Below are 13,747 nucleotides of genomic sequence, written 5' to 3' on the forward strand. Positions count from 1 at the left end.
TGGGAATGAGAGAGCCAGGTATCAGATGGCAATTGTCTTTTTAACTTGCTATTTTCTAAGTTTTTTGCATTTATTTCTCTTTGCCATTGCTTAAGTTTTGATGCTTTATTTTGTACTACAAATCTGTACGTATCCTCACCTTCTCAGGACATAAAATAATTCTGTTGCTTTTAATTAAATACTAACACTTCTGCCAGTTCTTCATGATTTAATATATCCAGTACCATTAACATGTGATTAACCTAGGTCAACATATCCTTGAAAGAGAAAATCTAAGTTTTAAATGCAGGAATTTTTTCTTTCAAATCATACCTCACTGTTTTAACACACTAATAAACACAAAAATATGCATACAAATAATAATTTAATACCTTACCCTTCCTGTCTCACAACATTTATGAAATATTTAAAAGAGGATCCATTTATCTATATACATTTATATAAAATATTTAAAAGCTCATCCAGTCCAACCGTTCCCAGCACTGCCCAGGCCACCCATGGCACTGAGGCCCTCAATCTCTACAGTTTGGGAACACTTGCAGGGACAGTGACTCTGGCACTGCCCTGGGCAGCCTGTTCCAATGCCTGAGCACCCTTTTTGGAAAGGAATTGTTCCTCATCTCCAGTCTAAACCTTCCCTGGCCAGCTTGAGGCTTTTGTCCTAAATGAGAACAATGGGCGGTTGGGTGAAGGGGAAGAAAAACAGGACCAAAGAAACTGACCACTTGGAGTGTTAAGAGAAAGCTTTACAGAAATCACATTTTACGTATGCATTTCTAAAGGATCTTTTAAAAGAAAGTTCTTATTGAATAATTGATGATGAAATTGAATATTTGATTTAAAAAATATTCAGCAGTTGCCTAAAGCAAGTATCCAGACTTACCTGTTATAACCTGTTTGTCGTGAATGTCAGGTACACTGCTCCCTAAGGCAGGCTACCCTCCCACCTGTTAGCAAGCTCCACATTGCCTTCAGAAGTGGGGGTGGCGGATGTGGGACCCCCAACCCAAACACATCCCCACTAGAAGACTGATGACAGGGAGGAGGGATGAGGAGCTCGTGCTTTCTCCCACGTACTGCTGTCATTGCTGCCTCCGTGGTTAGATTGCTAAAGCAAAATGCACTGGAAAGTCAGGGCTGTGCAGACATATGGGGCTGAATTATTATGTAGGTCCACTGGTGTGAATGCTGCAAGGGGGGACAAGAGGAACGGGCGGCCAAGCAGTCCTCACTGCCCATGCCTGTCCCTCCACCCGTGTGTGGAAGCTGCACCTTTTATCTCCTCTTGAGCACAAGAACCACAAAGAACTCGGCCTTTGCAAGACGCCAGCGTTTCAGGATATGCTTTTCTGTCTGTGTTACCTTTCCCTCATCCACCAACATCCTCCTTTGCGCGGGAATAGTTCCAGCTCAGCCAGGAACTGCTCTGGCACCAGGCGTGACCCCAGATCTCTCAGGTAGCCTGTCATTCCTTTTCAGGGCACTGCAGTTTTTCAAGTTGTAACTTAGCAAAATAACAAGAAAGGGAAAAATCTGGTAGAAACATAATGTCTTTATTCTGTGTAAAGAAATTGTAGTTTTCTGAAATAAAGCTGAACACTGAATGATTCATTCCATATCACATTGCTATTGCTAAGGCCTGTACTGTATGCAGCTAGTGCAGCTTCTCCATAACACTGTGGAGCAACATTTGTTTCAATGTCACACTGTATTAATGCCTTATCCAGAAATAATGGATTTCCATACTAAAGCATTTAAATATAGCCTGCCATTGCAGTTTCTTCTAAAATGCATTAAATAAGGCGTAGATCTTATATAGGACTCAAAATCTGATATGCCAGGTCTTAGAAACATTCCGTATGCTGTTCACCAAGGGCTATTTAAAGCAAAAGTCTGGCTGTATTACACTCATGGGCTAGTTTGGTTTTGCATGTGCATAATATTCTGCTAAAGCTAAGTATCTTGCTGCATGTCATTGTGTGAGTTAAATATCCAAGATGGAGTACAGTCATGGAAAGCTGGCAAGTTCTGTTCTTCTTCACTATTTACAGAAAATGTGTTGTTGCACTCCTTGCTTCTGATATCAAAAGTATAATAAAAAGTTAATGATTTCTGCCAGGATCAGTAGGGATCTGCTCAGTTAAAAGTAGGGAGGATGTGACTTAGGCAGAAACAGGAAAGTAAGGACTGCAGAGACAGGGACACAACTGCCCCTCAAAGGAGCACAGCAGCGTGGTGCTATTGGCTGCTGCAGCTTGCCTACTAGGCTAGGATGTTGCTTGTGCTTTCTGGAGAGGCATGTCCTAGATCAGAAGAGAGAAAAGTCAAAATGTGCAAATGGAAATGCATACATCAGCATGCTCCAGCATGATTTGTACATAGCATTTGTATTCTCCAAGCACTGATTTCTGACAATTCTAAGTGCTAAGAAACAGAAATGATAGCTGTCACCTGGAGCTTCATGGTCTCAAGAACACGACAGATCTCAACTCTGCACAATGCAGGCACATACAGGGGAAATCTTCGGTCCCACAAAGCTCAGCTTCACAACTCTAAGCTGTGCTACTGGCCCTTCCTCCAGCATTCCGGCACAGTTACACTCTCCTATATGCTGCTAACTCCTGTTCTAAAGTTCAGTTAATAGAATAGTTCAGTTGGAAGGCACCTAAAACAATCATCCAGTCCAAATTAATTTACTTCAAAAGTTGCCACAAGCACAGAATATTTTCTTGACAAAGAGGGAATGCAGAGAGAGGATATGAACAGCCCTTGATAGGGCTCGTATTATTAAAATAGGGCTTGGGAGTCTGGATGGCTTGTCCAAGCTGGTGCAGGTCTCAGTGGCCCATTGAGATTTTCCCCAAGAACAGAAACAAGTGCAGAGCTTCGGGCTTTTTCTGGTTTGTTTGTTGTTTGTTTTAGTAAAAGTTCCCAAACCAACCAGAGAAGCACTGAGACCCATTCCACTCAGAACCTCCATTGCCTGAAATTGAGTCACCTGAGTGCTAGATATTATTTATTTGTCCGTTAGCTTACTGAAGCCCTGTGTCAGTTCATGGTTTTGTCCAGCTGACCAAGGAGCTATCATCAGCATAAAACTCTCCTATCCTTACTGTGCTACGTGCCAGCACAGCAACACTGGGATCCCCTGATGTTATTTTCAGGAGCAAGCAGGCTGTGGATTGGGAAGAACAACACAGCGGAGGAAGGGACTCACCTTATGGCCAGGTGTCTGGATGCAACTGCAGAGCCAAGAAAATCTTGTACCATTCAGGAGCCTGGAATCTCAAAAGCCGGTATTCACAGGAGCTTAGTGTCCCTACTGACAACATTTTTGTATTAAGTGATGGTAACAAGGAAATATGCTTTGGCACTGCGTTAATGATCTTATCTCCCACCCTACATGGGACAGATTTTGTTTTATGAAGCTGCCAACTAAGCAGAAGATCAGCAATTGTGTTCATCTCCATTTTTCCTCTTCGAAACGGTGCTACGTACTGCCATGGTGGACATCTCACTGCCTCTTTTGTCTTGGGTTAGCATCGCTCTCTCTGAAGTTGGGTTCATGTTGGACTCTGCAATTTCTACGGCACAGCAGCTGAACATTTGAATCAGACACTTCCTGAACTAGAAAGTGGAATAAAAGATCAATCAAAACACGTGGAATCTTACAATATCTCTATAAAGCAGTCTGTGTCTTAGCTAAAACTCCTGGAAATTCTCTTCAGAGTCAGTTGGGAGCATAAGTAGCCCCATAAAATATATCTGCCGGCATCACCATGAAGAACTCTAAAACTGAGAAATAATGATGCTCTAAAAAGACCCAGACTACTGGAAAATCTTATTCCCAAAACGAACTCCTCTTCTGACAAAACGGGTCATTTCTCCAGTCTCATGAGTTGCTTTCATATGCTAATACCCAGCTATTCAAAGACAGTTTCTTTCCATGCAGTTCATATCCATGAACAAGGGAAAACCAGCAGACATCTGCCACACACTGGGAGATCGGGGTACTGTTCATAGCATGCAAGATAAGCAATAGCTTTCTCTGCAGCACTGAGAAAATAAACATATTCATCACTTCTTATTCAACAGTCACTTCACTATTTTTCTTCTTTTCACTTACATGCTTATATTCTGCTTGGTGCCACCACTCTTAGTAGTTACATAGCATAAATCTATTCAAGTTTATTATCATGCCTGTTACAGTGATTTTTTTTTTTTTTGGTTCTAAATGCTGGATATTGCAATGCTAGCATATTATAAAAGCTAACATAGTTACCTAGTAGGTAAGTAGAAATAATTCATTATAAAGCAAGACAAAATAACAAAATATGAGTGTTAAAGACATTTTGAGAGCATACAGTACCTGTTTGTTCATAAAGACATAAATAACTGGATTATAAACAGTAGCTGTTTTGGAAAAAAAAGCTGGAATTGCTGCCAGACAAGGATCCAGCTCAATGGAGGGATATGCAGTGACTAGGATAGAAAAGGCGGCGTATGGCATCCAGCAGATTAGAAAGGCAACGATCATAACAACAACCATTCTAGTCACTTGTCTTTCAGGTTTTCTGGTAGTTCCCAGCCTGCTTTGTGTATCTGACACCTTTAAAGAAAAGAACAGAAGATTCTAGAAAACAAGGCCTCCAACCAGTGCAGTCAGTGAACAGGTTAACAATCTGCCATGCTAGAAGGAAACACCTACTCTCTTTGAGTATGGCAGCACATAAGGATGCTGTTACTGGACCACAGGGTGTCTGTCAGGTGTTACTGCTGAGGGACATGAATTACTGTACATTGTTATTTCCTTTGCTTAGGTGTCTTTATATTGTCAAAGTGAGAGCAAAAAGCAATTACCAGGGCAACCTCTGTGTACCAATCTAATTGCAGTCGGGCACAACTGCAGCCTGCAGAGACACCCCCAAGACTTCAGCCAAGTCACAAGCAGTGAAGCGGTGGCACAGGTTTGCTGTCCAGAGCCACAAAAGTTGATCTAGCTCAGATAACTTTATGGGTGCTGCATCAGCCCACCCCAAGGCAATACAGAAACACCTTTAAATTCCATCTGTGAGAAAAGTAATCCTAATGATTTTTAAGTCAGATCAGAGAGAAGATTTGGCCTCTGTTCAGAAACAATGACCCTGACAGAACAAGCAACTGGTATCATCTGATAACAATAACTTACCTCTAAAACCACGAAACAATTAGGGCTACATTTTTGGGTGATACAACTTGCTATACATCACTAGCTTCAGTGGAGCTGCAATGGCTACATAATCTCCTGGATGTTTCACCCTTGTCTCACATCAGTCTGGCTTTTTTCTCAACTATGGCTTTTTGTGGATGACAGTAGATTCCTTCCTTTCTAAAGCTGAGAACATGAAACTGAGAAGGAATCATCTTGCAAACAAAGGAATAGTGCCATAATAATTTATCTCCATTATAAACTGCTAATTAGACCTTTTCCTAAGGTTTCTTTATTTCATTAGTTTTTCAGTTGCAGTGAAAGCTACCATTGGCTTTGTAAAGCTGGGTTCACGGGGACTGAGGGACTAGCAAACTTCTCTAAGATAAACCAGTGTCACACACGACATCGCACTGTGGCAACCATGGGAAATGGCCCTCAAAATCAGGGAAGGGTGTTGGCTGGAAACATCAGGACACCAGTTCTGGTGCAGGGATCTCTCTATTCACTGCAGTCAGAAAATTAGCTTAGTTGTGAGATATAAGCTTGTGAGTTGTGAGATATAACCTTATGACAATTTATTATAAATTTAAAGACTATATTCCAGGCAGTTGGCTTTTCTACACCAGTTTGTTTTAAGCTATTGTAAGTAACAGAGGCTGACTCAGACAGTTACATCACTCTGCAAAAGCCTGCAAAAGCCAACAAAAGGCAAAGGCAAGGGCTGGCACAGGCTATGGCTAAATCATTTGTGATGTGGTGCCCTGAGGCTGCCCCAGCATCTCCCAGCTGTGTGGTCTGCCAGGTCTCTAAGCTGGCAGAGGAAACCCTAGGTGTGATTTATTCTTTTCTTTAACATTACCGCTATTCTTTCTGGATAACAGAAAAAGAAGTGAGAAACTAAGCCTAGTGAGATCACACAACAGTCGCTCCAGGCCAATGCTGGGACCCGCTGCATGGCACAGATCAGTCTTTCAGAAGATACCCTGACCTGACCCAAATGGCATGATGGACCATTCCCTGGCTTCTGCTGTGACTGATGGTGACATTTTCCTTCTCTGATTCCTTTTTATCTCATCTCACCTGTTTTTGGTTTAACTTCCAGCCACTTAAGTAGCTATCCTGGAGGAAGGAAATGACCCTTTCTGTGTACCTCCTGAAGCATCCTAGTAGCACAACAGCCACTGCTCTGGCAGACCCATCATAGTGCTGAATGCTTGGCTGCACACTGTCTCTGTTGGGTTAACATCCCTCTCTTTCACGTCTGATCACCAGGGCCACTTTGGCCTGTGCTCTCTCCATTCCATTTCCTCTGTGGGTAGGTTTGGACAGGGAAAAATAAAATACTGATAAATGTTCTGGATGTTCAGAATAACAGGATTGCAGTTTTACAAGTTATCTCAGAAAAGTCTGAGTCATCAACAGTGATTTTCTTCAAGTATCTCAATGTCTTGTAATTCATGTCCCCCACCCTCACACCACCAGACCCTTTGCTGCCTCACCATGAGCACTGTGAGCAGCAACACGCCTGTGCTATAGTTCACATTCAATCTGGGACCTTCCTTGTGTTTGACACTGAAATCAACCTCCCTTCAGCCACTTAACCTTCCCTCCCCTAAATACATCCTGGGGAAGTCATGAAAAAATCCATTTAGAGGAATGCTGTTGTCACCTGCAGTATGCATTTTCCTAATGCATGTATTTTCTAATGAGAAAATAAGATATTTTATGCATTTGCCTTCTGTTTTGTTTTACTTATAGAAAATGACACTAAGAATAAATACAAGCATTTGGTTACCCCAAATACTTTCAAAACATCAGTAAATTGAAGAAATTTACTGAATTTATTACTAAAGGAATAAGACAAGACAGCTAATAGCAGCAAATAGAAAAATATTGCCCCAAAATCCTGTCCCAAATATGAATTTTCCTATTTTATTGTCTTCTTTTTCACTTGTTGCAGATACCTTTTTAGATCAAGTCAACAAAATCATTAAATAAAATTCAAAAGCATTTCCCAAGTCTTTTAAATGTTCCTGGACAATCTAACATTTTATTTACTACACAGCATTAGATTATAGATGCTACAACTTACTCTGCATGCAAGTGTTACAGAGTATTAGCCAGCACCCTTAACATTTACAGTCATTTTAAGCTAAATTTTGATTTACCTGGTTTGATCCTTAAGAAACATCACTGAATTGAAGAACAATTGCGATCAGACCAACACTGGGTCATTCAGTTTCTTTTGTTATGAGACAGACATTCTTTCATTGGTATGAGAGTTGGCTAATGAGATGCATTGATAAGTGACTGCAAACTGCACACTTTGAAAAGTCTAACCATACCATGAGTTTCTGTGCTTAAGGATCATTAAATTACAAGGGATGATAACCGAGTGCATTTCCTGCCTGGAAATTTGATCTGCGTTTGTCTGATCTTCATAGAAAATTGAACACATAAATTCAAAATGTTTGCATGCGCACATGTGAAATTTTACTTATAAGTGCTTCTTCTTACCTTTCTTAGCTTCTGCATCAGTTTTCCATAGGATACCAAAATCACAGATAAAGGCACTATAAAACAGGTGGTGAAGAATGCAATAATGTATGTGCGGTCAGTATAAGCTCCTGAGTACCTGTATAAAACACAAAATACATTGTGTACTTATTACTAACCTCTGTCTAACTTTGCTGTTCAAGGGTGTCACTAGTATTTTTGTCAACTGCTTCGTTCATTACAGCTCTAATCACATCACCAGGTGGAGCCCTGGGCCACCTCCCTGGCCATGGGCTAGGACAGGATCCTATGGCCACAGCATCCTAGAACTGTAGGACAGTTCGGGAGGACAAGACATGTAGCCCAACCTCCTGCTCAAAGTGGAGTCAGCTATGGGGTCAGACCAGGCTGCTCAAGGCTTTGCCCAGTCTTCTGAAAAACCTGTCTATTTGTCCTCTATGAATGCTGACAAAAGCACAAGGTGCAGGACAGCTCTTGTCATCAGAGGTGGAAGCTCCTCCTTTAGATTTCCTTTAGATTTTTTTTTTTTTAATTCTGTTCTTGGCGATTTTGCTCAGTTTTGCTATAATTTCCTTTACATCAATTTTTGCAGAGATGTACATCATTCTTAAACCTTTCCTTTAAATTCCTGCCCCTGAGATGTCCTGAGCTGCAAGTTCCATTTCTTTACCATATCCTGTAAGAGTGGCCTTACCAGTTAGGCTCACAAGTAGTTCCAATCTTGCTGGTGGTGTAACTGCTCCAACCCATTGTTGGTGGAATGGTCCAAATGAAGGAAAAGGTCCACACAAAGGCAATACCCAGGGCTGCATGCTTTCCACTCAAGTGCATATTTCCCAATGGGCGGCAGATCACAATGTACCGCTCAAAAGCCAACAGAGCAAGAGACCAGAGAGCAACAATGCCTGTAGGAAAACACAGACAGTGTCAAAAATTGGGAAGATTCACTGAAAAGCAAGCACGATCCCACATCCCAGAGCTGGTTAGGGTGAAAGGCACCTCTGGAGGTCACCTAGTTCAACACACCCCCCACCACACACACACCTCCCCCCTTCAAGCACGGTCCATACTGCAGGCTGTCCAGGACCAACTCCAATTGGGTTTTGAATATCTTCATGGATGGAGACTCAACAACCACCCTGGGTCAACCTGTCCCAGTGTTTGATCAGGCACCTCTTCATCACCTCTTTCATTAACACAAGGTTATGAAAGATTGTGCTATTTATGTGCATTACTCTAATATTTATTAAGAGCGCAAGATTTTCATATTTGTCCAGTTTGTCAGTCTACAGTACAATGACTTGCAACCCCAAGCAGCTAATTGGGCCACTTAACTGACAATGACTTCTTTTTTTTTGTTCAGTTCTACTCTAAAAAGCTCCAAATGATGTGTAGCTTCCAAATAAACAAATTAGGATATATCTTCAAAACACTATCATTGCAAGAAATGTCATATTTCAGACTGCCATAAAGCTCTGACCTACAGAGAGCTGCCCACAGCAACAAATTATCAGTTTATCAGGCACATATCACCTGGTTGGCCACCAAACCCTTGAAATAGCCTGATCTTCATTCATGAGACACAGCTTACGTGCCACAGACTGATTTAGCATCGCTGTCCCGTGCCAACATTCCCTCTCTGTAACTTAACCAGGCTGAGAGCAACCTGGGGCTCTTTTTCAGGCTGCAGATCAGGAATGCGTTTGATTCAGAGCAGTGCCAAGAGTCAGAAGGCTGTCTTTACTAAGCAGCTTTAAAAACAGGAACAGGGAGGCAGGAATGTCTCTCTTAAGAAGAGAATCCATTTAAAACTTACTTTCCATTTATTCTGCAGAGATGTATTTACACAGGGATCTATGTGGCGAGGATATTCCCTGTTAGAGGACTTCTGATACTTTGCGTAGTTAGTAAAACAAAGTAAAGAAACAAAACCAGTGGGTGTGTGGAGAGACCGTTTGAGCCATAGCATTGCTATAACCCCACAGGCAGCTACTGTAAGATGTTTCCATAATATTTTCCACAGTTTAAAAGCAGCTACTCACTCTTCTTCTCTCTCTGTTATTTATTCACACATACACACACCTAGATACAAACCTTGAAACTAGTTACACATACAGAAATTTTCCCTGGCATTGTTTTACTCAACCTCCTCCTCACTCCAAAGCTGTTAGACTTTTAGCACACTTTTTGTGATTATATTAAACATATTCAGTGTTCAGTGTACATGCAACAAGCCACTGGTATATGACAGAGATAGTAATATATATTATTAACTCACACATGAGATCCAAGACAGAATATATTTAACTGGGGAAAGAACCAGCGAGTGAAAAGCGTGCAAGGGAAGCTGCAGGATAGCTACTGGAATACACTGAAGGAAGGTGAAGGAAAAGAACATACAGCTACAAACAAAATCAAGCTTACCAAAAAATGTGACAGCAAATCCTTCCAGGACACACGCCCAGTATCCCATATAAAAATAACCTTTTAGGTTTGTTAAAAAGCTGATGATGCCACCAGTCAGTGAGACCAGAAAATCAGCCACGGACAAATTGACTATAACATAATTGACAGGTTGTCTCAACTGTTTGAACTTAACAGTTACCAGGATCACAGCCAGGTTCTCAGCAAGCGACAAGGAGGTCACCACCAGCATTACTGCTGCCAGAAGCCTGAAGTGCCAGGGCTGGATGGAGTCCAATGGACGACGGAAGGGATCCCATCTGGCAGGACCAGAGGAACTGGACAAAAGTGACTCATTTTCAGGTGCTCTGAATGCATCCATTTTCTCTCTCTCATTAGCAAAGATAATACTGTGTAATATTGGAGTTTCTAATCTGCAAATAACATTGAAAATTAAAAGGAGAAATTTACTGTCTCCAACAGAAGTGTGAACAAACTCTCCATGCTTCCACTTTCCAGTAATAGTCCAGAATAGTCCAGAAGACAACGTTTTGGTCAGAGGAGAGTTTAGTGCTGTGCAGTGAATGTGGCAACAGTGATGAACAGGAAAATCCCTTAGAACAACTTCTTCCCCTTTCTGCCAGCAGTCTCCTACTCTCTCCTGATGCAGCTGTGTCTTTGTCTGTAATAAAACCCAGCTACAGAAGCTGCAGGTTTCCTCCTTCTCAGATCATCCCCACTCTGGAGGAGGGGGGAAGGAAGCATTGGCTTGGACGCCTCCGTGACCTTTAGCACTGTAAAAAAGCAGCTTTCCTTTTGTTAATAGGGTGGTGAAGTGCTCGTCCTCCTGCGCTGCGCTGCTGGAGCACAGCAAGGGGGAGGCTTCCCCTTGGCTTGTTTTCTTGAAGGAGGCAGCCCTCAAAAGATTAATGCCGGGCGACCGGAGCAGCTGTAAAGCCGGCGGTGAGACTGCACTCACACCCCTGCCCACAGCTCAGGGGAGGGAGCTCACGGCCTCCGAAGTGAAGCTCCAAATTAAATAGGTTTTCTGTGTTATTCAGTGGAATTTCAGCCTCTCCCAGAGACAGAAGCAATATAATTCCGGTTGAAGGCTTAATGATTATAATTGCAGCTTTAGTGCTGAAAACTCAAATATGCACAACAATATTTTTAAAATGGTGTTTTTAAATACATGAAAATAAATTAAATCAGTATGCTATGAAAACAGGAAATCTCGTAGCTGGTCATTTATTTCTGATATTTCTGGCCATTTAACAACTTTTTAACAATCATTAGCAGTCAGGGTTACTTGTGGTTGTTCCCAAAGGCGAGTAGCTCAGTCACCTTTGCCCCCTAAGGAGGCACAATACTGGGACAGATATTCCAGCACTCCCAGTCTAAATGACTGCCAGTAATAATTCTACAAATTAAGCCTGATACCCCAGGAACACAGAGGTCATTCAGACATGTTGTGAGGTAGTTCCTGGAGACCGTAATTGTTAATCTGACCCTCAGTGTATTAACCAGAGCCAGAAATACAAAAGCGATCCAGTTCCCATCTTGGAGTTCACACTCTGGACACACATCGTATACAAGACGCGCATAAACAAACAGGAGCTGGAGTGTGAGTGAAAATTAGTAACATTACCTGCCCATACATTCCCCTGAGTCCATACTTGCTTTGGTTTGTACATGAAACACCCTGTTAACACAGGTTAGAAAGTTTTGGCATACAGGAATGAAATGAAAAGGGTTTATGCACACTGGCAGAAATACGCATTAGAAAAATTCAGACTATTTTTAACTAAAAAAAAACCTAAACTCCTACTTACCATAACCAAAATAACAAAGGTGTTTTTAAATGGTGAGCATATCCTCAGCTGAAAAGGAAAGAGGCACTGCTTAATCAGCCCAAATCTGATCAGAATACTCACAAAATGCTACTTATTAAACAGAGAAATTAAAAAATTCCAACTGCCATAAATAAAACAAGGATCAACACAGCAACATTAAAATGCCTCCAGCCAGTCTTTGTATGGCACCACTCAGTACAGCTCCACTGGCTACATACTACAGCAGAAGATCTGACCGCAAATTTAAATGGAGTTTGAATATCATATTGTCTGAAATTCTGCATGGCTTTAAGTTCCTACGGATGTCAGAATGAAACTAGAACTCTGGATTTAGCATATAACAGAGAAGGGTATACCTGGCCTTCTCTAAGGTGTGAATCTATTGACTGTACATTGACACCTCTTTTAAACAATGGATAACTATTGTCTCTATCGTTGGTTTTTTATGCTGTCATACCGTTCAAGTTGTTTGTATGAGCTATGACCTTGGTTACAGTTTAAATGCCTTCTCTTTTTCTTGTGCTTCCTCTTTGTTTAGAATCCTTTGAAAATACCCCTATGCTGTCTTGCTTGGCTGTTTTGCTTGTTTTTCTTCTTCAGCAGGCAACTTTGTCACTGAAAGTGATTCTCTGTGACATGCCCTCTTATTACAACTTAACAGTACTTGCACTTCTACCAGCACCAGGGGTTTACATTTGCTCCTTCCCTCCACAGTTGCTGCCCCTCTTGCACTGCAACCCCAGGTGGTTTTGGTTTTGGTTTTAATTTTGTTTTACGACATTTTTTCTCAAATCATTAGAGAGACAAAGCATTGCCTTATGAGCAGAGGCAGAACAGGAGCATCTTGGGTCTGGAGCCTCCATTTAAAGAGGCAGCTGTTCGTCAGCCTTACATCACAAGATCTTTAGCTGCTTTTATTAAGGTCTTGTTTTCCATTAGTGCCACATTCCTTTTCCTAGACTTCCATACACTGAAAAACTTGGAGCACACGCAAACAGAAGGGTCCATGTTTGTCATACCTCACACATCTGCTCTACTTCAGTCTTCATTTTCTTGGGCAGAACTGAAGCACGACTTGCCCCCTTGGCAAAGGTGTTCCTGTCTAACATTTCATATGAAGAGATAAGTTGGTAAACAACAAAACAGCCTCAGGCTATGGTTAAACTGCTGCTGGTGAAGCAGGGAACATACAGTCAGTGAGGTGAAGAGAATGTGTAACTAACAGCACCTGCGTAATATGTCTATGGTAATTCCACCTGTAAGACAAAATCAAGATGACAAGAACAGTGTTAACTGAGAAAAAAATCTGGTGCCTGAAACTGTATGTAGGACTTAGGGAATTAGCCCTGCGTTTACCAGTCCCACAAGACTCAAACAGGGAAATGAACTATAATGTCAGTGTGGAATTGGTTCTCTCAGCTTCTGAGCATGTGAGTCATCCCAAGATGCTGCCAGCAGTGGCGTTCACTCCCAAAGTGACTGTGAAAGAGTTGCTTTGTCCCCAAGAAGGATTTGGTTTAATCACATTTAATTAAAGCAAGCAGCATGTTCTGCTCTTCAGGGGTTTCGTGGGGATCTGAAGTGAAGGATCCCACTTTTTTTAGAACCAAACTGGTTTCCTCGCCACACATGAGTGCCCATCTCAGTGACTGAGCTGGCCACCCCAGAAATTAACTTCTAGTTTGAAAAAAAAATAAAATAAAATAAAATAAACCCCAATTGTATTCTGACCAATTTCTTCAAAGATTTGGTCTCAGTCTAACTACTGAGCCTCTTCATGCCT

At 41.7% G+C, this 13,747-nt stretch overlaps 1 protein-coding gene across 1 annotated transcript; it reads right to left on the reverse strand.

Annotated features, from left to right (window-relative positions):
- Positions 1-1,532: 1,532 nt before the first annotated feature.
- LOC133282557 (opsin-VA-like) lies at positions 1,533-10,792 on the reverse strand. Its single transcript, XM_061478567.1, has 5 exons — positions 10,133-10,792; positions 8,403-8,613; positions 7,709-7,826; positions 4,370-4,609; positions 1,533-3,627 (listed from the first exon to the last, which is right to left on the reverse strand). The coding sequence occupies exons 1-5, from the start codon at positions 10,491-10,493 to the stop codon at positions 3,448-3,450; spliced, it is 1,110 nt and encodes a 369-aa protein (XP_061334551.1). The 5' UTR covers positions 10,494-10,792; the 3' UTR covers positions 1,533-3,447.
- Between the last annotated feature and the right edge of the window lie 2,955 nt (positions 10,793-13,747).

Source organism: Pezoporus flaviventris, unplaced genomic scaffold, assembly GCF_033815535.1.
Source record: "Pezoporus flaviventris isolate CSIRO_AGI_PZ_B2104156 unplaced genomic scaffold, CSIRO_AGI_Pfla_v1 ptg000129l, whole genome shotgun sequence".
Classification (NCBI taxonomy): Eukaryota; Metazoa; Chordata; class Aves; order Psittaciformes; family Psittacidae; genus Pezoporus; species Pezoporus flaviventris.